Source organism: Callorhinus ursinus, unplaced genomic scaffold (genome assembly GCF_003265705.2).
Source record: "Callorhinus ursinus isolate GAN/ISIS: 27379988/994484 unplaced genomic scaffold, GSC_fseal_2.0 scaffold6, whole genome shotgun sequence".
Taxonomy (NCBI): Eukaryota; Metazoa; Chordata; class Mammalia; order Carnivora; family Otariidae; genus Callorhinus; species Callorhinus ursinus.
In genome coordinates, this window is record NW_027397068.1 from 48549759 (window position 1) to 48575341 (window position 25583).

At 40.0% G+C, this 25583-nt stretch overlaps 2 protein-coding genes and 1 long non-coding RNA gene across 3 annotated transcripts in view; 1 reads left to right on the top strand and 2 right to left on the bottom strand.

Moving 5' to 3' along the window:
* VNN1 (vanin 1) overlaps nucleotides 1-25583 on the bottom strand; it is a 725633-nt gene that overhangs the window by 28065 nt on the left and 671985 nt on the right. The window lies entirely within an intron of this gene.
* On the bottom strand, nucleotides 13327-16318 carry CCN2 (cellular communication network factor 2). The gene is made up of 5 exons (XM_025865537.2): nucleotides 16148-16318; nucleotides 15815-16037; nucleotides 15403-15654; nucleotides 15059-15270; nucleotides 13327-14673 (listed from the first exon to the last, which is right to left on the bottom strand). The coding sequence occupies exons 1-5, from the start codon at nucleotides 16217-16219 to the stop codon at nucleotides 14377-14379; spliced, it is 1056 nt and encodes a 351-aa protein (XP_025721322.1). The 5' UTR covers nucleotides 16220-16318; the 3' UTR covers nucleotides 13327-14376.
* Nucleotides 16133-25583, top strand: part of LOC112818459 (uncharacterized) — a 219506-nt gene continuing 210055 nt past the window's right edge. Inside the window, exons 1-2 of the long non-coding RNA XR_003206595.2 lie at nucleotides 16133-16220; nucleotides 23336-23461. This is a non-coding gene — a long non-coding RNA (uncharacterized lncRNA). The remainder of the gene's footprint in view (nucleotides 16221-23335; nucleotides 23462-25583) is intronic.

Here is a 25583-nt window from a genome sequence, read left to right on the forward strand (position 1 = left end):
TAATTTGAAAAAAAAAAAAAGAAAAGAAAAGAAAAGATTTTTGCATTAATCAGCAATAAAGAAAACCAGCATGTTCCACTCTCTCCATAATTATATTGTGCATACTTTGCAGTAATTAGTACAGAATTAGAAAGTTAACAATAAAGTTAATCCCTGTGCCACACAAGTCACACAGTCACAACAGGCCGTGTCAGGACGCCGGGAGTGAGGTCATGGAGCTGTTTCAATGGCCAGTAAAGTTACTTATTTGTCCCTAATGACATCTTTTGGGATTTACTGACGTAAGCATTTTATGTTTTTCAACTACAAGTGTGAAACATTTTTTGTTGCCAATTTTGCTAGTGTTAGGAATTCTTTGCAAAATTCTTTCTGCACTTCTGAGAAAAATCAGCATTAATTAAAGCAACTCATTTCCCAATGGCTTAATTCAGCAAGGTCCTTATTTCTCTGTAGTGGGCAGCTGTTCTTCTTTGAACTCTAGATAAATGAAATACCTTGACTCAGAGAACACAACCTTTCACCGATCACAGCAAAGTAGCAACTGCAAAGATTTGTTGCTGTTGTTTCTGGTTTATTTTTATGGATCCAGTGAATGCTACTTTTAAGTTTTCCTTAATGTAGCCATCTGACCGGGCAGTGAAACTAAACAGAGAGATCGTCTGTCTTTTGGAAGCTTGGAGTTATTGCACTAATCGGCACATTTTTGCATCATCCCATTGTCTATATAATCTGCCCTCATATGACTTACCATATTCTCTTTATTCATTTCATTCAGAAAATATTTGTTGACTATCTCAAGTACTGTTCTCTACCCTACAGATATGGTGGAGAATAAGAGAACACCCTGTTCTAGTGGATTTAGAAATTCTTGGGAAAAGGTCTGCGGAGGTGGAGGGAATAGAAAGTTCAAAAGCCGTGAAACAGGGCTGAGCTCAGAGCATTTAATGGATGGCCAGAAGGCAACATTGCTGGAGTGGAAGAAGACAATGTTGCTGGGAAGATTGAGAAAGTCTAGATCATGAAAGCCTTGTGAACTATGCTAAGGAATTAGGATTTTATTCTAATGGGAAGCCATGGGAAGATTTATGCTTGAGAAAGATCACTCTCGCTGCTGACTAGAGAAAGGATAGTAGACGAGCAAGCAGGAGGGAGACCAATGGGGAGGTTCTTGGAGGAACCTAGGAGAGGGTCTGTGGTGAGATGGAGAGGAGTTGTGGCAGTGAAGGTACGAAGAAGGGGTCAGATTCAGTGTAATTTGGATATAGAACTTGCGGACTGGTTGGCTCTGCAGTGTGAGCAGAAAAAATTCAAGGGTGACACTTCAGCTTTTGACCTGTATGATTAGGTAAAAGGCAGTACCATTACCTGTCAGGGGATAGATTGGGAAAGAAGCAGATTATTTGGAGGAAGCCGAGGGGGGGATATTACATGTCTTAGCATCTCAAATTGTTGTAGTCTAGAGGCAAATTATTTTTTGCTCGAGCTGCTACTGCCCATAGGCTTGTTAACGTGATGGCTGTCCCTTTTTCTCCTGGGTTCCAAGAGTTGCAAGAGCCACCTGGACACTCAGTGGACCATTTTAACTTGAAGCCAGGTAAACTTGGGAAAAAAGCAGCCTCCTGAAAGTTACCTGTTAAGATTCTCATTATAAAGGAAGAGATGGTTCAAAGACCCAGAAAAACAGGCATATCTATACTACGCTATGCGTGCAGTGGACATTTGCTGTTTGTATTTGTTTCTGTTGCTTGACTACCATCCTGAGTACATAATTGTACTCAGTTTCTCTCTAGTGCAGGAGTTGGCAAACTACGGCCTGTAGGCAAAATCTGGCCCATCTCCTTATTTTGTAAAGAAATATTTATTGGGACACAGCTATCCCTATTTGTTGATGTAATGTCCATGACTGCTTTTAAGTTATAATGCAGAGTTGAATAGACAGAAACTGTATGGCCCACAAAGGGTGACGTATTTATTATTGGGCCTTTTACAGAAAAAGACGGCTGATCCCTGCATTGGTGGAACCATCATCCCCCAGCTTTTAGCCTAGGTTCTTTGGGTAAAGCTGACTGTGCTCGCAGATGATGAAAGTGTTCTCCATCTGTATCACCCAGTATGGAAGCCACTAGCCCCATGTTGTTCCTGAGCATTTGCTATATTGCTAGTGTCACAAAGAACCTGAATTTCACATCTTATTTAATTTCGATTTACTCAAATTTAATAGCCACATGTGTCTATGGCTACCATCTGGACAGCAAAGAACTAGAATCTGGATAAAATTGACATAAGTGACCTAATACAGTTATAAGCAGAGCATTTGGTAGAACATTTAAAAGAAAAAGGGGCACTGAAGGTGAAAGGATTCATGGAAGTGACTTCTGGGAAGAGCTCAAAAGGTGAGTAGGGTTGATTTATATATAAATATGTGCAGGGGGATGGGTTAAATGGGTGATGGGTATTAAAGACAGGACTTGTTTTGATGAGCCCTGGGTGTTGTATATAAGTGATGAATCATTAAATCCCATACCTGACACTAATATTACACTGTATGTTAACTGGAGTTTAAATAAAACCTTGGGATAAAAAAATGTGTACATAGTGTATACACACACACGTTATGGAAGGAGCAGTGAAAGAATTTTGCAGATAGAGGGACTAGATTGAGTCAGAACGAAACTATTTGGGAAATACGAGTAAGTCCAGTTTGGGTTTTGGCATAAGCAGTGTACAAGAGTAATAGTAGATTATTCTGACAAGGTCCTTTTATATCAATTTGTAGAAGATCTTGAATGCTATGTTGAAAGGATAGTGCTTACCTTGACAATAAATTTTGCTTCCTGTTTTGGAGCATCAGACTTATGGGACCAGAGATACTAAGCTGGTGGCCGTAATGAAGGAGAATTGTGGAGGAACAGGAAAACGAATTAGCAGTCCCAAACAAATATTGCTGGCAAAAATAATGAGATCTGGGATAAGAATGATGGACATGGACAGTTGGGAGATGGTTTAGAATTTTTTTCAGTTGGGAAGCATGTGAATAGAGATTGGTACCTACTTTTTGTCTAGAGATTTGTGAAGACAGGATACCTTGCCAAAGTAACTTTCACCATCAAAGTGAAATACAATGGAGAAAAGACCATCCCAGTATCAGTTTATGAAGGCGTCAGAGAGAGAAAAGAAAAGACCTCAGCAGTTTGCACTGCTCACTGAAGCATCTGAGAGGTTAGAGAAGAGGCAGAAGTGACAGAACTACCCAGTGACATCTTGGGCTCTTCAGGGAGCTCTACTTAGTCATTTAGTTCAAAATATTTTAAAATTTCTCTTGAGATTTTTTTTCTTTGACCCATGTGTTATTGAGAAGTGTATTGTTGAATCTACAGGTACTAGGGGATGTTCTAGCTAGCTTTCTATTACTGATTTCTAGTTTAATTCCATTGTAGTCTGAGAGCAGACATTGGTATTTTTTTTAAAGATTTTATTTATTTATTTGAGAGAGAGACAGCACAGAGGTAGAGGGAGAGGGAGAAGCAGACTCCTCGCTGAGCAGAGAGCCCAATGAGGGGCTTGATCCCAGGACGCTGAGATCTTGACCTGAGCCAAAGGCAGACGCCTAACTGACTGAGCCACCCAGGTGCCCTATGATTTATAATCTTTTGTTGAAAGGTACACATGATGTACTGAATAAAAGGAACTACAGTAAATAAGCCTTTAGTAACATAGTCATAGGGTGTAGGCGGAGGGGAAGCGTTCTATAGTTAGGTCTATAGACCTATGATTAGGTCTCAGACTTTTGGTGAGCTTGTGCCCCTGGGAACTTCACCAATACTTCTCAGTTTTTGTTTTTGTTTTTCACTCCTTAGGTGTGGCCATATAGCTAGAGGATTCTGGAGTTAGGTATTTATCTTTCTCTAGGTAGGTTAGGTTCTGACAAAACCCCAGTAGGCTAGGCCCTGGTAAAATAATTTCTCCAGAGGGCTGGCCTTGTTAAGAGGAAGAGAGTGCTTTGGTGTATTTAAAAATGGTTTATTTTCCCTTTCCTATGAATGAAACAAGAGGGAATTTTCCTTCAATATTCAGAGACCTCCTGGAGGTGAAACTCAGAAAAGCATGGAGCCCACTGTGATTGGGTCTGAGACTACTTTGCCTACAAATGGATTTATAAACAGAAGTTAAAATATTTTAGCGTGGGTAGAGGGGAAATGGAGGATGCCATGATAACGGAGTGTTTACACTTGGGAAGCAAGTAGATTAATAGTGCTATTCATAGAAATACAGAATCACAAGGAGGAGCTGGTTTTGAGGGAAATTATGATGCTTTTAGTTTAGAGCACAATAAGACCGATGGTACTCCTTTTTCCCCTAACATCAAGATGATTCAGCCAAGCATGTGTAAACAAGACAAACCACCTCCTCTCCCCAAACTCAGGTGGATGATCCCAGACATAGCTCCCTATTAGACACACCGAGTGGTGCTTCTAGTCAACATCTCCCAGTAGAGCCTCTTGGCTGTTGTTCTTGGCAATGATAGTTTCCACTAGCCACTACTTCCAACAGTGGTTAGCATGAGTCTCCATAGCAGCAACTTCCAGTGGCCACCCATACTGTCACAGGTCCTAACCAGTGGCAGTACAGCTCAGCAGATCTTGCTGCTGGTGAACACTGATCGCCAGTAGCTCCTGACTTCTATTTCCTTGGAATCCCATTAAAACCTAAAGAGTTAAACTTTAAAGGGCTTGAATTCTTAAGAACTTCTCAAAAAAGCTCCTGGTTTCCCTCAGTGGCTAATGGGAACATTAGACTGCCAGCATCATTCCTCAAGGCCAGCTCTTAATAGGCTCCCTATTAAGCTTTTAGGGGCAGTTATAATGCCAAGCTGTTCTTTCAGAGTTCTTTGCATCTTCACTGGCTACTCTACATACCTCTGGTAGAAGAATCCCATGCGTGGAGATGCTGGGCTTCTGGCTTGAAAGACTGATGTGTCTTTTTTCATTGTGGGGTCCGCTGTGTACTCCAGTTAGCTAAACAGTCTGTGTGTGTAGGAGGTTACAAGACAACCATACCATGTTTGGAATAGTGTGACACAAAGACTTCCACAACAGAGTGTAGAAAATTGACAAAAACTCATACCAAAAAACCATGAAAGCCACCAGTATTGTATGAATGAACTAAGAGTGTGTATAATAGCACTCAGGATGCTGTTTCTGTTGCCTTTCCCACTTGCTTTTGCTAATTACTGAGGCACAACACATGAACTGACTTTTCCCAGAGCTCCGGGAGAACCCATCTTCCCTAGAAGGTTATCTCCTAAAAGTCACACTATAAAGCCCACAACTCCCTCCCAAACCCCATGAAATGATAAGAGTCTGGCTCATGCCCCACATGCTTCCCTTCTCCTACCATGTCTCTATGTTGAGGCATCTATGCAAACACAGTCCTGGAAATTGCCCCAGACCTTTTAGCGTTTCTCAACATAAATATACAAACTTGCCTATTTACCCTGAGTTAAAAATTATGAATGACATGAAAGAATCTTTACACTGGGATTCATCAGCTGAAATTATGGATACAGTTTTAAAAATCAACAAATAAATAAAATGCAAAAAAAAAGCAGTCACGTAGAAAAATTTTCCTAAACCCTTGGATTTAATGCCATTTTCAGTACTTTATAATACCTCACTAGAAAGAGTATAAGAAATACTGATCATGAATCAGAAAAACATTTAGCTAGAGAGGAATTCAGAGTGGGGAGAAAAAAAAACTGAGTTGGGTTTATTCTCATTAAAAAAATCCTCTGGAATGATATAAAAGAATATCTGAAAAAAGACGATAGTTTATCCTTTATTTTTAATGCTAAGGGTTTTCATTTTAAAGGACTTCAATCCTAAACAGAATACATCAGTATCAATTGGATTGAAAAACATTGCTAACAGTGAATGAAGATGTACAGATTCAAATTTTTTTTCATATGGGCAATTAAATTCAAAATTTTGATCCCAATTTAACAATTCAAATTACTCTACTGAATTTTGGATTATATATGGTTTTGTGTTAAATTTGTCTGTGTTTCCTAAATTCTAACTTTTTTGTATAGCACCCATCATATCAGCACGTAGATTTGGATACTTCCTGTGTTTTGTGTATTATTTTCATGATGATGATGATGATGATGATTGACTAGAAGTCACTTGAAAATGCAAGATAATGACTACAGATGTTACTCAACCAATTAGATTCAGGGACCCTATTATTATACCCTTTGCCTTTATTAATTACACTAAATATGTAATTACTATAGTATTTATTTTATAGCCCAGTCTTTTCAGGGAAAGGACCCCAGTGCCCTAAGTGATATTCATAAAGCCTACTTTCTTGTATGAAACTGAGTCTATGCAGAGTAATGATTTTTAAAAAATAGCTGCACTTGGTTTGAAATTTTGGTTTATTCACATATGAATAAAACTTATTGAAAGTATTACCTCCTTTTCCCTTCTTTTGGCTTCTGCTCTGCCCCAGGATGCTTCATGAACTGGTATCTCTAGTTTTTTGGTTTCACTTGTTTTTATTAGGTAAAGGTGGTATGGATAAGAGCAGTTTTTGTTTTTCATAAAAGTAGTATTTTATATCCATTTGCCTGCTGTATCCTGTTGAAATGCACATGCACATAATGTAATGTGTTGATAACTCCTATTGTTAAAGTAGAACTTACATAGTGAGATGTTACTTTTCACATGGAGCTCCAGAAACCTTGAAATCTTGTGCTCTAAAATTAAATGATGTTGGGACAGCTGGGTGGCTCAGTCGGTTAAGCGGCTGCCTTCAGCCCGGGTCATGATCCCAGGGTCCTGGGATCGAGTCCCACATCGGGCTCCTTGCTCAGCAGGGAGCCTGCTTCGCCCTCTCTCTCCCTCTGCTTGTGCTCTCTCTGTCAAATAAATAAAATCTTTTAAAAAATAAATAAATAAAATTAAATGATGTTTATTGAGTCCCATTAAATAAACATCAATTACATACTTCCACGGTTTCTATTCACTAGTTTCATTTTGGATTTACATTTTTTTCTGTTTATAAAGTATAATTATTCTTTGTAAACAATTTTGAAAATCTAGAATACTATAAAGGTGGAAAAAATAACCCCTAGGTAATCCTTTTTAATGTTTTGACAATCTTCCTTTAAAAAGGTGTTTGAATTTATTTACTCAATTTTTAGATCTTTTAATTGAAATATACATTAATAAATGTATAACAAATTTTCTCATGCCCCCTTCCAAAGTAACCATTATTCTGAATTCTATCTCCATTAATTAGTGTTCCCTATGCTTCAGTGTCATATAGATGAAATCATACAGTATACATACTTTTGTATTTGGCTTCTTTCATTCAGCATAATGTCAGTGGTCCTTTTTTTATTGATGTATATTATTCCACCATATGACTATTCTACATTCTATCCATCTTTCTGTTGATATACATTTGGGTTGTTTTCAGTTTTGGGATGGACAGAACCGCTTTGAGAATTTTGTTTATGCATTTTGTTCATTTCTCTTGGATTTATGTCTAAGAGTGAAAGTTTACTGTGTCATAGGAAGTTATATATTTGCCTTTAGTAGATACTGACATACAATTTTCCAGTTATTATATTGGTTTGAATTACATACGTTCACTGTGTTGACAAAAACTGTTAGCATTTGTTGAACTAATGCAAGTCATAATATGCTTTATGTTCTTGAGACGTAAATTCTAATTAATCAATGATATTTCTTACTAACTTGACATTTCTTCCTCTTTTTTCACTATCTTTAAACATCTGATATCGAAGGTGGGTCTTCATGTCTAGTTCTTTGGATCCTGTATTTGTATTTGGAATCTGATTTAGTATTTTAAGGATATATTTTACACTGTTTATTCTTAGTCTTAGCAACAGTCTATATATAATCAGTATGATTCATGAGGTAAAGAATATTTTTTTAAAAGATTTTATTTATTTATTTGCGAGAAAGAATGAGAGAGAAAGAGCACAAGAGAGGGGGGTGGGTCAGAGGGAGAAGCAGACTCCCCGCCGAGCAGGGAGCCCGATGTGGGACTCGATCCCGGGACTCCAGGATCTTGACCTGAGCCAAAGGCAGTCGCTTAACCAACTGAGCCACCCAGGTGCCCTAAAGAATGGTTACTAAAAACTTATGAAGAAAAATCTTCCATGATTTTATTTATGGCATGGGAGAATGAGGTATGAAAATACACTGATATGTATGAATATATGTGGATTCTCTAGAGGCTACATGCGTGTTGCACATGCTCCTAGGCACACAGCTAATTAAGGAATAGTGGCTTGAATAGCTAAGCCATTTATTTATTTATATATTGTGAACAGTTCATTAAATCCAAAATCATGAAAACTTCAAACACATGTTGTTGTATTCTCTGTTATGATTTAGTAAGGAGATAAAAGATTTATTTTATTTTTTTGAAAGATTTACTTTAAAAATATTTTTCTGATTATAAAATAATGTGTGTTCATGTCTGAGAATTTGGAAAAATACAGAAGATTATTTTAAGAGAATATAAAATTACTTGAAACTAACCATCATGAGATGATTACCATAAATTAAGAGATTTATTTCTTTTAAAAGTCAGCTTGGAATTATGTCTGGGGTTGGTACAGATTGGGCTGAGTGCTTCTGAGGCACTGTGAAATGTGTAGAGTACCAAAAGTCTGATACTTAAATCATCAGAGAGCTTGTGTATAATGAATAGGTTCTCTGTCATTCTCAGGTCACCAATTAGGTGTTTTTCTTTAACTATCAGAATGAACTAAAAACTTAAGGACAGTTGATCTTTTTTTTTTTTTTAAAGATTTTATTTATTAGACAGAGAGAGAGAGAGGAGCAGGGGGAGAGGGAGAAACAGGCTCTCCTGAGAGCAGGGAGCCCGATGCAGGACTCGATGCCAGGACCCTGAGGTCATGATCTGAGCCAAAGGCAGATGCTTAACTGACTGAGCCACCCAGGCGCCCCAGTTGATGATCTTAATGTACTGCAATTCTTATCCTTACAGCCATTCAAATTGCCCCATCTTCATTTTATTTTTTTTTAAAGATTTTATTTATTTATTTGAGAGAGGGAGAGAGATCACAAGCAGGGCAGAGGGGTAGAGGGAAAAGAAGCTTCCCTGCTGAGCAGGGAGCCGGATGCGGGACTCGATCCCAGGATCCCGGGATCATGACCTGAGCCAAAGGTCATGATCATTAACCAACTGAGCCACTCAGGCGTCCCAAATTGCCCCATCTTTAATAGGAGTCTTTTAAATTTGCCTCCTGTACCTTTTTGATATGGTCTTAACTGTCCTTGTTAGCTTCATTTTTATCCAATATGAAAAGGTAGTCCCTGATTAAATGTATTTATCTTACACATTCCTTGTGCTAGACCTGAAATAAGCCATTCTCCAAGAAGTCTTCATTTCTTTTAGTGGAAAATAGTATTTCAAGAGCATGATAGTAGCCTAGGAATGCTTATTCCTCTTGAGTTGTTGTATCTAAGTCTTTTCAGGGAGTGGATGTAGGAAAAAATGTGTGTGTGTGTGTGTGTGTGTGTGTGTTAGGAGATAAAATACATCATAAGTTTATGCTGGTATTTCTAGTTCAAATTAAGAAATATGGAATTTAACTTAACCACTTTTATATTATATCTGTATTTTGTGACTTCCTCATTAGGAATCCCAGTACTCACCAACACTAGTGATAGAATTAGATATCCAAAACGGCTCGCTTGCTTTATCCCATATTATACACCCAACAGTCTCTGAATAACAATACCACCACCACCACCAATAAAAGCAGTTAAATATTTGGGGGGAGGTGTCCGCTATGTCCATTCTCCCCCACCCTATATGGCTGCATTCTATGCTGTCAAAACATGTTGTATAGCCACTGTACACTATGTGTTCTCCTCTTTAAACTTCACTGAATCTTAGTCCTCAAAATAAGCTATATTTAATGTTCATATACCAGTTTTTATATTAGTATTTCTGAGATATTTTTGTTTTCTGAGCTTTTTCTCTAATAGGGTTTTTCAGAAAGGGCCCACAGGAACAAAATGATGTAAATTCTTACATGTTTTATTTTTATTTAATTTTATTTATTTATTTTTTTAGAGAGAGAGAGAATGGTCAGGGAAGGGGCAGAGGGAGAGGGAGAGAAAGACTCCCAAGCAGGTTCCATGCCCAGATGCGTGGCTCGATCTCACAACCCTGAGATCATGACCTGAGCTGAAACCAAGAGTTGGCTGTTTAACCAAATGAGCCACCCAGGCACCCTAATTCTTGCATGTTTTTGTCAATTTGTCTGTCTTGAATGTCAGTTCTGGAGGATACAATTTCTTTAATTCACATTTTCTTTCTTTGAGTGTCCTAAATGTTAATCCAATTTTTTGGTATAAAGCATTGCTTAAGTAAATAAATAAATAAATAAATAAATAAATAAATAAATAAATAAAGTGTTGCTGTCAAAAAGTCTGATGATGAGTTAATTTCCTTTTACTTAAAAGATTCATGTTCTCTTTGCCTAGATGTTCTGATGATTTTTCCTTTTTCTTTATATTTCAGAAATTTTACTAGAATACATCTTGGTGTTGGTGGGTTTTATTAGGTACATGGCATGCTTTTACAATATGTGCTTTCAAATCACTTTTTATTTCAGTAAAGTTTTCTTGATTTATAGCTTTTGTTTTCTTCTCCAGGAACTCCTACTATCCATATGTTAGATCTTCTTTGTTTATCTACAATATATATCAATATATAATAAAATATATATCAATTTTTCTTGAAACACTTTCATTCTTTTTTTATTTAAAAAATTTCCTTCCTCCTCCTAACCATCTATTCTTCTTAAAGAATTATCTGTGGTATTTATTCACTCTTGTGTTCCTTCTTGTTTGATATATTTTTTTTATTTCCAATTCCTTCCTGAGTTTTATCAACATATTTCTAAGTTTTACTAACTCTGACATACGTTGCTGTTTTATGTCATTAGTTGTTTCCTTTTTATCATTTATGTCTACTCTCATTTTTTAAATGTTCTCTTGAAATAATACAGTTTTGATGTGTTTTCTGGGCATGTATTTCTGACATGCTTTTATTATCTGTAAGGATTTATTCTGCCCTTTATTATTTTCATATAATAATGTATGGGAATTGGCTTTGATAGTTTTGTTTTCCTATTTTTTACATGAAATTAGTTTTCTTGAACTTTGTTCTGTAAGGACGCTTGGTTTCGAACTTCACAGGTATCCCTCTTTTATTGTTTTCATGTGATTTTATAAATATGGCGGCTTTACTTCCTTACATTATGAACCTTTGTTTCTCTCCTCATTTTCACTTAGACCTTTTCTTTCAATGTCTTTGTTGTCCCTGATCTGCTCAATTTCGATTCCATTCCCACGAGCATGGAATGCTCCCGTGGGAGAGAACTCTGGTTTGTAAGATTTATTTGACTGGGCAGAACCCCTACCCTCAAATTGGTCTCCCACACTTCACTGTTGGCTGCTTTGGAGCTCTCTTCTCAGAAGTATCAGATATCCTGTTGCATCTCTTTGTTCCCACACATATGCTGACACAGTGCACATCTTGTGGCGTTTGATGATTTTCTCCCCCTAACGTTTTGGGATTAAAAGGATGCCTTGCCACCTAATTTTGTTGTAAATATTGTTCATGGGATTTTGATGTTGCAATATAGTTACTCTGTTTTTATGTGGAAAATTGAAAAATCTAAAATCTATGCTTCTGTTACTACTTCTATCTTCCCAGAATTCTCAAATTCTTTTTAAAACACTCAGGCTCGAGGTGGATGGGTGGCTTAGTCAGTTGAGCATCTGCCTTTGGCTTGGGCCATGATCTCAGGGTCCTGGTATTGAGCCCCGTAGTGTCGGGCTCCCTGCTCAGCCAGGAGTCTGCTTCTCCCTCTCCCTCCGCCCTTCCCTCTGCTTGTGTTCTCTCTCTCTCAAATAAATAAAATCTTTAAAAAAATATAAAACACTCAGGCTCATTTATCATGGCCCTTCATCTTTGCATCTAGAAGTATATTGACAGAAAGAACATGTGGACTAGGCAATGTGTGTGTGTGTGCGTGTGTGTGTACATGTGGGTTTATTTGGGGAAGTGGCGTATAGCTGCCAACAATGTTGCTATATACGAATGTGGGTGTATCCTAAAAGTCCAATGTTTCGACCAGAAATACTTTGCACATTTTGAACACAGGAAGTTTTCCCTTTGGTTTGTGGCATGGACACTGTTTGTAGAACTAGTCTTTATTTTCAGATGTATTTTTGTCTCTTGGAATGACACTGGCACTACAACATTGCTAATTACCCTGTGATGGGTTAGTTTGTCTGCAACTCCCCCCACCCCGCCATAATCCACAGCTATACTGATCTGGAGAAAACTGTGCTTTCAGTTGTCTTTGGAATATTTTTGTTTGCCACTTACTTCAGTTGACTTTTTGGAAGAGGCCTGGCTAGGTCCAGTATCATTTCCAGGCTTCTTGAACAATTTCATTTTGTCACTTACCAACTACTTGGTAAGCTATTGATCTTGGAAGTCTGATAGTCCAAAGCTTGGGGCAATGGAGATGTTGCTTTTAAGACAAATTTCTACTAATGTTAATAGAAATTATGCTCCTTTTCTACTTAGGCCATCATCTATTTGTGATTGGTTATCATGGCAACTGAAAACAGAATTATACAAAAACGCAACTTATCAAATGGTTCCATTTAAATGCAGATTTTACTTTGCAGATTTAACAGTGAAATTATTAAAGTTCAGAAATAGATCTGTAGTAGAGCATACAAACTCAAAAAATAGTTAAAACCTTTCCAATGAATAAGGCACACAGACTAGTTTGTGATGTGAAAGGTTGTAAATTAAATGCCTGCAATGGCCACAGGTATTAAATGTAAACAAGACCAAGTGTAACCAATAGGGGTTGTTGGAGAATAGTTATCCAAAGAGAATTGAATTTCAATGTCTATGAAGTACTGTGAAGGTAACAAAAAATGCCCTGTACTCTGTACACACACACACACACACACACACACACACACACACACAAAATTATATATATATATACATATATACACACACACACACAATGTATGCCTGCAAGTTTGTGACACTTGATTCAGTGTGAAATAGGTTTATGTAAAATTCTATTGAACTGATTAACCAATTTAACAGTATATATGAGATTTAAAAAATTATAGATGAATTGTTTTAAGACAAATAAAAGCCTCCCCTATATACTCAAGACAACAAATACTTAGAAGAGTAAGTGAATAATCACACTTTTTATAGAAAAAATATATACTTTATTTTCAACTAGAAAGGTGCAAACATGTAACTTTTGGTCACATTCTCAACAAGTAAACTGTCCAAAAAACAGTCATAGTCAAAGTAGAAACAAATGCTTCCAGGTGGAAAAACTGATCAGCTATACAGAGCCACTCGTGTTTTCATAAAGGCCATTTGTTCATTAATAGTGAGGCTACCACATTTCAAACTGACAGATCAGACTTCCAAGGACATCATTGCCTCATATTCAGTAAACAATCTGTTTTGATGAGCAGAATTTCCATTTGAATATCCATTTCATGCTTTGAATTATCAGACAAGCTTTACGTCCTACCTATGGTGTTCAGAATTGAGGCTAACATTTGAAATATCAAAGCATTAAAAACAAACGAAAAGGCACAAACAACTTTAAATTAACTTAGATAACTGTACAAATATATATATATATATATACACACACAATATTTACAGTATCAATAAAAAAAATTCTGGCTTGTTACAGGCAAATTCGCTTGCCACAAGCTGTCCAGTCTAATAGACAGGATTCTGATTCCTGAACAGTATCATTCAAATCAGAATGTCAGAGCTGAATCTGCTGTTCTGACTTAAAGAAGAACTTGACCCAGCCTCAGGAAGGCTGGAGAACGTGCATCCTAGCTGTCGCTGGAGGTCAGTGAGCTTGCTAAAGTTTTCCTTTTCAATTACACTCCAAAGAGCAGGCACATACTACTTTAAGATGACAATCGTTTCTGCAGGTGCCCTCCCACTGCTCCCAAAGCCACACCTCAGTATACATTCTGGTGCTATGTGCTAACGTAGTCCCGCTGTCAAGTCTTAACTTTCTTCAAACCAGTGTCTGGGTTGATAGACTATTTGAAGGTCACATGGCACAATCTTTTGAATTTGGTGGGACTTTTTCTTCCCCCCAGTTAGAAAAACAGATTTAAATAACTTGCACTACTGAAATCATGTTTACACAAAAATGAGATGTGAATCAGTTCAAGTTATAGCCTAATGAGTTAATGTCTCTCACACTCCCTGGCTTTACGCCATGTCTCCATACATCTTCCTGTAGTACAGGGACTCAAAGATGTCATTGTCTCCGGGACAGTTGTAATGGCAGGCACAGGTCTTGATGAACATCATACTCTTCTTCATGATCTCCCCGTCGGGGCACTTGAACTCCACAGGAAGAGTGGTGGTTCTGTGTGGGGTGCAGCACCGGCCATCCGTGCACACGCCACAGAACTTAGCACGGTAGGACTTCACGCTGGTACAGCCAGAAAGCTCAAACTTGACAGGCTTGGTGATTTTGGGGGTACGGATGCACTTTTTGCCCTTCTAAGGAAGACAAAACCGAAGGGGGAAAAAAAAAATCAATGACCCTATTAAGGGGAGTGGCTTTCTTCAAGCTCTGTGTGTTTTAGTCTTAAGTTGTCTGACTTTTGTTTATATTTTGAGGAGAGGAAGTTTGAGTCTCATTTGCCAGTTTCCCAAAAATAGACATAGCCTCTCTTGGGATGTCTTGAATTAACTAACAGGGTGGAGAATTTCATAGTGGAAAGCTGGGGGTTCCTATTACACAACATCTCATTCCAGCAAAACAACGTGATGGTTAGATATTTTTGGAGATAAAAGGTCTATAATAACCAGGGCGGTGAGACCCAACTTTGATCCTATCCATTATGATTCCAGGAAAACTAGTTAATAGGAGCAGAAAATGTACCTTGATGTTCTCTTCCAGGTCAGCTTCGCAAGGCCTGACCATGCAGAGGCGGCTCTGCTTCTCCAGCCTGCAGAAGGCGTTGTCATTGGTAACCCGGGTGGAGATGCCCATTCCACAGGTCTTGGAACAGGCACTCCACTCTGTGGTCTGGACCAGGCAGTTGGCCCGGATCATAGTTGGGTCTGGGCCAAACGTGTCTTCCAGTCGGTAAGCTGTGAGAGCAGAGCACACAAACACAAGGTAAGACGCCAGGACAAGACATTTCCCCCCTCCCTTGGCAAAGTTAGGAGTCAGCCCCTGGGGGGCAGGATCACAACACTGACTTTGAGGCCTTTTCAACTCACCGGCAAGGGCAGGGCCAACCACGGTGTGGTCCTTGGGCTCGTCGCACACCCACTCCTCGCAGCATTTCCCGGGCAGCTTGACCCTCCGCGGGAAAGGGCAGTCAGGGCTGGGCAGGCGGACGTCCATGCTGCACAGGGGCACGCAGCCCACCGCCCCGTCCAGGCAAGTGCACTGGTACTTGCAGCTGCTCTGGAAGGACTCTCCGCTCCGGTACACCGTTCCTCCGAAGACGCAGGGGGCACCATCTTTAGCTGAAGGAGAGAAGGGAACAAGGGGGGCGGGGGGATGCAAGGGTCAGGCATCGGTAGCAGTAAGCGAGTCGGGGATGCGCGGGGAACAGGGCTCCGGGGGGGTGGGGGGGGGCGCCGGCGGCCGGGACACCAGGGCCCGCAGGCGGGCCGCAGCTCTTACCGGTGCACACGCCGATCTTGCGGTTGGCGGGAGAGCCGAAGTCGCAGAAGAGTCCCTTGTGCGGGTCGCAGGGGTCGCGCTCGGTGCACAGCTCGCCCAGTTGCTTGGCGCACACGCGGCAGCAGCCGCAGCCGTCCAGCACGAGGCTGACGCCGGCCGGGCACCTGGGCGCCGGCGCGGCTGCACACTGGCACGGGCCGCCGCAGTCCTGGCCGGCGGCGGGCTGCGGGGAGGAGGGGGCGGTGAGCAGGCGCACGCCGCTCGGCGCCCCGGGCCCTGCCCCGCCCGCACGCCCTCCCCCCGGCGCCGGCCGCCGCGGGGCTCTGGGCTTACCCGGCCGCAGAGGGCGAACAGGAGCACGAAGGCGCAGCGAACGGGGCCCAGGCCCAGGCCGGCGGCGGACATGGTGGGCGCTGCGGGCGGGGCGGGCGGCGGGCGGCGGCGGCGGGGTGGGCGCGGCGGTCCCGGCGCTGGGTCGCGGGCTCGGGCCGGAGGTGGGTGCCCGGGTGCTCCGAGCTGAGGTCTGGGAGCTGTCGGCCGGGGCGGCTGCCGTCGGGGTGCGGGGAGGCGGTCGGTCGCGGGGTTGGAGTTGCACTGGCTGCCTCCTCTCAGCGGGAAGAGTTGTTGTGTGAGGCTGAGGCGGGCGGCCGGCGGCTTTTATACGCTCCGGGCAACCCCGGCTCGCCAATGAGCTGAATGGAGTCCTACACAAACAGGGACATTCCTCGCATTCCTCCCCACCTTCCTGCCTCATCAACTCACACCGGATTGATCCTGACCCCTTGACACTCAGCATTCCTCCCGTCTGAAAAAGCTGGCACACTCCAGCTAACCAAAAAAAAAAAAAAAAAAAAAAAAAAAAAAAAAAAGGCTCAGTATTTCCAGCACCAAATAGGATTTTTTCCCTCTTGCTTCTTCGCACCACTCCTGATTTATATCATTGAAAAACACATCGGTAATTACTATTATTTTTTTTATACCACTCCCTTCTGTTTCTAATAGCTGTTCCCGCTCTACCCACTGACATAAATGCTTTTTAGGAGGTAGGTAGCCAAAGAGGCTAACAGCAGGGATCCCTAAAAAATTCGGAAGGGTTTCTTTTTATTATTTTTATAATATTTTAATTTTAGAGGCTCTCTGCCTTTGACACTCTTCAGAGAGCTGAGAAGGAGTTAGTTGCTTTTGACCAGCTGAAATTCCCAAGAAGCCTACCTGCAAAGTCCACATTCCATGTTGAAGATGTAGGAATTTGATCTTTTCTCACTTGAGATAACGGTTTGGATGCCTACTGAGTGACAAGAAAGAGAACAAAGCCAGGGGTCAAGACTATGGATGCTGTTTTCTGGGGGAGATTTCCAGCACTCTTGCTTTGTGTTCTCTTAATATATGTAACAGTTTTATTGTTGGGGGTATAGGGAGGGAGAAAAGAGATGAATGCACATCAGTATTTCCAGAAAAGTGGGTCTGTTGTTATGTCAGAGCAAATGATTATGTGTTGAGTAGGTAGAGGTTCTGGGTGTTGGGAAGAGAGGGGATCAGACAGGAGAGCCAGCAAGAAGCTTGGGGTTTACTTGAGGTGTTCTAAATACAGTTTGGGTCTTTGAGAAATGAGTGATTTTTTTTTTTATACTAAAACCTATAATCTTCAAATGTGGATTGGACTTGGTTTGTCTTGCAGTAAAAAATCTGATAATATAACAAGAACAGTGTACCCTATTATTTCTGGTTGTAAACTGAGAGTGTCAGTGAATAATATAGTTTAGTAACAACTCTCCACACTTCTATGAATAGTGATTGTGACCTCTTTATATCCAAGGAGACTACAGCCTGGTGGAGTAAGATCAGGTCAAGGAAACAACAGGTTTTATTCTCTCTGCTTGTGCACAGAAGTCAAATATGGCCAATAAAGTCTAAGCACATTTCCATTTCTTAATATTGCTAGTTAGCTTCATTAAAGAATTAATTTAGCATGCCTTCATTTAGAATCTATTGTTTAACTGCTTGTTGTTGTTGTTGTTGTTGTTGTTAATAATTCCAGTTACCATTTTATGTAAACAGAATGATTCCAGGGCCCTGGCATTTTTTTTTTCTATTGTGTTGCCACGTCATTTGACACTGGTGTTACCAGTAAGTAAATTCATTTCAGTTGTTGATGTTTCACTAGATAGGTTTAAGATAAAGACACCTGTTTATGAGGCAAAGATGAGCATTCAGAAGCAACACTACAGATTTATAATTTGAAAACAGCCTGTTTAAACTGGCGGCATTTTTATGTTTCAATTCGTTCTATTGAAAAAGAGCCAAGAAGAGAAGAACCACTCCAGCTTCAGCATCGACCACATCATCTGTACACAATTACCTCCCTAAGCAATGCCCATGTTGTACAGTGTAGTTGCCTGTCCACAGCGTAAGTGGCCAGCAAGGAGGGGGGCTCTGAAGCTCAGGAGGAATTTTCAACATTGTTATTTAGTGTTCTTTCCAAGCATTCCTCAAAGAGAAGAGGCCTAAAAGTTCCTATTTAAAGACGGAACATTCCAAGTTATGTTAATAGCCACATGTGTATTAAAGGCAACTTGGCCCCCAACTTTTTCTTCCCTAGTGGATGATGTTAAAAGTCCAAAATATGTGGGAAGCCACAGTGAAATCTTTCAAGACCTAAACCCCGAATTATGTCTACCACTAATGGTTGGGAAGGTGGGGTAGATGGGGAAGGGTAGGGATGTGAAGCTGGAGCCTCACCTAAGGTGGGATGTGGGCTCGGTGGTGATCTCTCGTGGCTTGCAGGGGTGAGGTAGATGGGAGAATGGTTGAGAATTTTTGAATGCCCTGGAGAGTCTGAGAGCCACCACCAATAAATAGCCTCACGTACAGCAGAGTGGAGACTTTCATTCATGGAAGGGATAAATTGCTGGACTGGCTTCCAGTTAGGTGACCTGGTTTATATTCTTAGAACTGCCATTCACAAATCTTAGGGAAGTAAGAGCCATATTTCTAAGTTGACATTATTAGGATGATGATAATGAGAATGTTTTATTTCCCAGGATTTAATGATGGTTAATTGGATTAAAATTCTTAGGAGTTGATGGCTGACCCCCCGTCTTTCTTGATTTTCTTTTTCTCCACAAATGTAGCCTGGATACTACCATTCTGCTGGGTTGTTAAAAATAGCAAGACATATTATAAAAAGAATTTGGTTTTACTATAAAATTCACATGGTCCCTTGAAGTCTCAAAAAAGTCCATAGTTAGGCTCCAAATGGATGATTTTAATATTGGCTAAGAGAAAATATACTGAAATATATAGAACATGGAATCTCAGAATAGAAAAACCGTGTTGTGCGTTAGAAGGTTAGGTTGAGGCTTTGTGATCAAAATTCCTTTGAAGAGTTTAAAATGAAAGATCATTATTAAGAAAGTGACAGAAAGAGAGAGACAGAGACACAGAGAGACACACACACGCAAAGAGAGACAGAGAGAGAATGAGAAGACACCCAAGATATTCACAGACTCAAAAGTATGTTTATATTGTGTTCCGGGGGCCATCAAGTGCCAGGAAATTCAAAGGGAGAGGCTGACGCTCCATCCTTAACACATGCCATGGGATCTGAATTCTTGCACTATTATAAATGACTCAGCAAATGTTTGTGTGCACCTGGGCGGTAAAGTGGAAATAGTGGCTTCTTATAACTTTGTCCAACTCTGGCTTATCCCAATGCTTTTGACTGACGGCAGGTTAGAACTGGGAGAGAAAGGTCTTTGAATTTGTGTGCAAAATGGTTAAGATGCACTAATTTTGTCTTGTAAGCGAGTGTTTATCTAGCAAGTGCTTTTTTAGAGGGCTTTTTTTTTTTTTTTAAATGAGGAATTCATGAAGTTGGCCACTGAGTCCTGTTTGCGGAGCTATATAAGGTATGCGTGTGTCTACTCAGGCACCACTGTACAGGTCGCTTGGTGAAGTCTTGTAAGATGTTCAGCTGTGGATGTACTACATTCCTTCTCATGTTTCTTGTTGTTTCCCCCCCTAAAAAAAAGGTTATTTGATCAGGTATCAGACATAGAGAAAACCTGGCAGGACGACAGGAAAGTGGCCAGACTTTAGAGTGTTTGTGTACTTAAAGAAGGAATCTTGCACATTTTCAACTTTCAGTCATAGACATTTTCTTATAAGAGCAAGTAGGAGTCTGTGCCAGCCCTCAAAGCGGAAATCAGAGCTCCCAGGGAAACATCCCCGAGGAATGTGACTCAGTGCCAAGACCCATACGCAATGCATACACTGAGCTGTCAGATTTATAGGAAGTCTGGCCGTATAAGGGCATCTGGACAGGGAGCAGTTTGTTGTTATGGTGGGTTGGGAGTGGGCTTCGGATGTTTCTAGCACGCCTCAAATTCAATTAGGTCAAGGAATTCCACTCCAAAAAATGATATGCCAGACAGCTTTTGGAAAAATTGTTATAAATATTATCCTAAAATCTTCAGAGACCCTGGCTTGGTTTGCATTGCCTTATATTTGCTTAAGATGAAGGTTAAAGAGAGAGCGTACTCCCTGGGACTTCAGAAGTGGGAAAGAAGTGCGGATGTTTACTATCTAAATTACATTCATTTCCTCCCTGCTCTTTCCTCCTTATAATTAGTCCTCGGACTTTCTTGGGATATTTTCTGATGCAAAGGTGTTGGTCCAGAAGGTAGTCAAGGCTGTTCCATGCAGTCTGTGTTTAATGTTTGCCTGTTCATTTACTTGCTTGTAGATGCAGTTGAAGGTTAGAGTGAGAAAGGAAAGGAATTTCTTTTTTAATGACATTTTCTTCAGTTTACTACTTGTCTCACTTACGTTATTAGTTTATTTATTTATTTATTTATTTTTTTAAAAGATTTTATTTATTTATTTGAGAGACAGAGAGAATGAGAGAGAAAGCACATGAGATGGGGGGAGGGTCAGAGGGAGAAGCAGACTCCCTGTTGAGCAGGGAGCCCGATGCGGGACTCGATCCCGGGACTCCAGGATCATGACCTGAGCCGAAGGCAGTCGCTTAACCAACTGAGCCACCCAGGCGCCCACGTTATTAGTTTAATTAAAATCCTGTGCTGCCTCTAGTCTGCTCGCATTAATCTGAGATGGTGCTGGAGAACGTGGATGCTACTACGGGTAGAGATGGGTTTCCAGTACTTTTCCTGACATATTAGCGACTCGAATTTACTAGTTTAGCAACCCCAAGTCCTTACAGCCCTTAGTTTTATCAGCCCAAATGGGAAGAGTCTCTTTGGTGATCCTTGAGGTGGTAAGAGAGAATGAAAAAGAAGGGAGGTAACCTTTCTTTCAAATGTGTGATTTGGGGAAACCAAATCAATAGGTTTAGGAAAAACAGACCATTCAGACTAGATAACTATTTCAAAGAATGGGAGAAAGGGAAAGGATAAATTTTTGAAAGGACAAGTGTAAAATAGACATGTGATGTAAATGTGTCCCTAGAGATTCTACTGAGGTTCGGGGAGGTGGGGCAAACTAAGGCCCCATCAGCTCACCCTTTGAAATGTGTTCCCACCTCCTACCAACAAGCCTGAGCCCTTCTCACAACTTCAGGGCTTCCTGGATATGTGTTTTCTTTCTTTTTTTTTTTTTTTAAATTATTTATTTATTTAAGTAATCTCTACACCCAGCATGGTGCTCGAACTCACAACCCCGAGATCATGAGTCGCATGCTCTTCCAACCGAGCCAGCCAGACCTCCCTCCCTGGAGTACATTCAAAAACCACTGGGTAGGGCCAGAGGACTGGCTAGAGGGCTGGAGATAGGAGCTCCGTACCTGTCGTCGTCTGCCTGCCATATAAGCTCAGGGAAGGTACCATTCCTCTCAGAGCCCAAATTTCCCGCTTGCTCAAGGTTATTTTTCAGCCCCAGGACACCATATTTATGAAAGTACTTTTACGTAATGTATTAAGATTTTAAATTTACCAATTTCTTCTGTTTTTCAATGGTTCTTCCTTGCCTTTAAGACTAAGCCCAACTCAGCCTTGATTGTAAAAGCCCATCACAGTCTGACTTTATAACACCATTCAATTTTGCAAGGATTTTAAAGATCTTTGTTAAGAGCTTACACAAAATCAAATCCTACTTATTTATTTTTCCGATTGGATGCTCAGAATTGACAGAGATACTTCGCAAAGGAAACTTTTTTTATTTGTCTTATGCTCTTGCATGTCATCTGTATGGGAGAGATATCACAATGTTTTTCTTTTAATCATAGTTTTCAGGATACATGAAAAGAAATTCTACACTCAGCCTATTTTAGTCACATGATGGCATCTGATCCCTTCATTTCCATTTTATCATTTTCATTCCATTTTTTTTCATGGGGGAAAGGAGGTTCAAATAGTCCTTTCTTCAGTGAAAACATATAAGCTACCACTAATCCTTAGGTAAGAATACAGTGTGTAGATATTAAAGAACCAAACATTTATTAGTGCCTGTGTCCATGATGTTTTCTTTAGATTATTTGTTTCTCAGAAACCAAGATGGTATTGTTTTGCTTAACATAATGCCACAGACATTTTTACACTCTACATATATTTGAATTGACATTTTTCTTTCATTTCATTTTGAAATGTGAACTATGGCACCATGATATTGACAAGCAAGTTTTCAAATTAAATGGAAACTGGTAGCCAGTACATTCTAGAATGCTGAATACTAAGTTGTTCAAATTGTCCAAAGAGTTTCTAAGATGTTTTCCTATGTGTGAATTTTTTAAACAACTATGCCTTTGGGAATCATATATGAAAATCTGAACACATCGATAAAGCTTTCTGAGAAAATGTCTTACCTTCTAAGTGAGAGCTTACACCACAAATGAAGAAAAGCACACTCTAAGCTCTTGACATCATCAGAGTTGGAGTAAAAGTGAACTAATGCATTGTTTAATTTGACAGTGGAATGTACAATGCCAATTTTGTCAGATCAATTTAACAAGAATGCTACTCAGAGCTTTGTCTGGGTGCCTGAAATGGATGCCCTGTACGGCTGTATCACCTTCTGTTTATGTAGAGATTTTAAGTTTAAAAACCTTCTCACATACACTGTGTCACTTGAGCTTCCTAGCAACTCTGTGAGGTATTATTCTCCCCACTTTGCAGGTGAGAAAATCAAGGTCCAGAGAGGCTATGTGATGTAACACAAGCTTGGTCAGAGGTGGAGAGGGGACATGTAAATCTGAATTCAGTTCTTGTGAAGGGCACACCCTTGACTCTTCTTCCAAACTCTACTGCTTCTTTTCGTCACATTCTCGGTACAGTGATCTCTGAATGCTGTATGTTCTTAAGGTAGTTACTCCAATTTTCTTAAACTCTTAAAGTACACACCCTAGAAGCATCCTAAAGTACACATATAAAATAAAACACTGTGGGCTAATTGGCCCAGTCAGTATCATGCTGTGGTCTGAGATAAGCATGAAGTAGAAAGATAATGATTATGATCTGCATGAGGAGAGAACTTTGGACTTAGACAAAGGATTTTTTTTTTTTTTGGCAGTTAAAATTTTTGTGATTTTGCTGTATAGACAGATGGGTTGCTTGCGATCTGCTGATGAACTGATGTAGCTGAAAAAGGAAAAATGAACCAAGATGATGGGTATGCTTTGGAAGGCTTAATATCAAGGTATGTACCAGTGTGACATCAACTTCAGCCCACACTGAAAATGTTCAGTCTCTAACTCAGTGCAGTCTTGTTTAGACTGAGTCTCAGACCAACCACAGGCATCATGAAAGTCTTCTTGAATAATTGCATCATTCACTGATGAGCAACCCTGGCGATTAAATATCGCGATAGAGCCTCAGGCCGTTGGCATTGAAGCAACATCCTTCCTAAACATCGATTCTTCCCAAGTATCCCTTAATAGACATGGTCTAGCATGCTGTTAACATAATGCTTATTTTGTGAACTTCCTCTTCAGTGAAAATGCACTTTCCTTAAACTGAATACAGTTTGTATTTCAGGCTCACAGCTTTTCCCTTCTCTCCTTTCACAGTGAAATAATGTGATTTGAATCATGCCTAATTTCATGTTGTTAACGGAATGAGATCTATGTCATAACTACACAGAGCAGCGGTTAAGAGTGTTATCCAGGAATGGCAGGTTTATAATGAGGGACTTTTCTTATTGACCCATGCATGTATGTGAAAATTAGCAACTATAGGAAAAAAGTTTCATATAACCATAGACTTTCTAATGTCTGGAAATATTTCACCATTAAGCTATTTCTCACATAGAGATGATGAAAGTTGATTTTGTCCAAATGAATCTTTTGCGGTGATTTACATCATTTTCTAACCGCTCTCTGTTTATTCTTCTTGCTCATGTGTTTTGCCCTGCCATTTCCATATATGGTTGATTCTCGAGACTCTGTGTGTTTTCAGCTCTGTAGGTGAGCAAGCAAACTTCCGGTCCAGCTTCAGCTAGACTTTGAACCAATTTTACTTTGCAGTAGAGCTGGGCACTGCCATGGCCAAAGTATCCCCTGTTGGCTTTGACTACTTTCCAGGCAGGCCTCTCCCTTACCAGTCAAGCAGATTTTTTCCCAGCTAGCTTCTGAAGGAGCTGCTGGGGGTGGGGTGGGGTGGGGGGGGGGGGGGGGGGGGGGGGGCAGCATCGTGATACCTCTTCTGCCTCTCTGATGTTCTCACCTCGTTCAGCTGAATCCTGGCCTAAATCTGAAGAGGGCTCAGCAACTTCAAACTTCTATATTTCTCATGCATCACATCCAGCTTTTTAAGAAGAGAAAATGACTTTATGTCAAGTACCAAGGGCAATCTGGAACCTACTTTGTCTACAGTAAGTAGACGGTTAGACTAATCTGAGGTGACCCAAGGCAGCACCAGCGTCCCAAATGCATTGACAGGTGCATCAGTGGGCATCCTTTTAGAGAAGCACTGCTGAGGGTCACTTTGCTGGGGATTTCTCATCTTTCCTGGCAGAGGTGGTGGTAGGGGAATACTGTGTTACCACACAGTCCAATACGCAATCGGGCTGGGCCTGGAAAAGCAAAGGTGAAAAAAGACACTGATGATAGATCATTTTAAAAAAAATTAGATGTTTACCTTTTTAAGATCTCAAGAATAAAGCCTGACAAAATAAGCTTGATTCATATTTAATCAATGAGATTTTCAACAGTTTGAGTTTGATATTCTAGAATGAAATTTTATTAAAGTAAGTTAATTCTGTAGTTTAAAGTATTTCATAAAACTAGTATTCCATAAAACTAAAACTAACATTTCATAAAACTAAGTATTTATGAAATACTTAAGGTATTTCATAAATCCAAAACTTGTTTTGGATTTAGCTAGACCAACTTTTTGTTGTCTTGATTTCAAATGTTCTATTAACAGTAACATAGAATTGACCTGAACATAGAATTTGCTGGATTTTGTATTTCTCTTTTTGACTATTTCAGGAGAGAGTTTCTTTCTTTCTTCTTCTTTGTTTCATTATTTAGCTGTTTTTATTAAATGTGTGACATCCATCAGGCACATTACTTAATTTAAGCCTCAGTTGGCTCCTTTCAATTTGGAGATACTAGCAAAACCCACCTCATAGGATTGATGGGATAATTTGTAAGGATTAAATATCAAAAATCTTGGAAAGCACCCAGCACAGTGCTTGTCACAGAGTAAGCACTCAAAAAATGTTTGCTAAAGTAAAATAAAACTTTCCTTTTAGCTCATATCTAAATATTTTCAGATCCTAAATTTCTGCCTTAGCATTTGCCAAAAATTAGCCCTTA

Bases quoted from the DNA above. Each gene is read 5' to 3' on its own strand.
- CCN2 (XM_025865537.2), bottom strand. From the start codon at position 16,219: ATGTCCGCCGCCGGCCTGGGCCTGGGCCCCGTTCGCTGCGCCTTCGTG. The intron at 15,655-15,814 runs GTAAGAGCTGCG...TCTCTCCTTCAG, and splicing joins CAAGATCGGCGTGTGCACCG to CTAAAGATGGTGCCCCCTGC. The intron at 15,271-15,402 runs GTGAGTTGAAAA...CTGCTCTCACAG, and splicing joins GGTTGGCCCTGCCCTTGCCG to CTTACCGACTGGAAGACACG.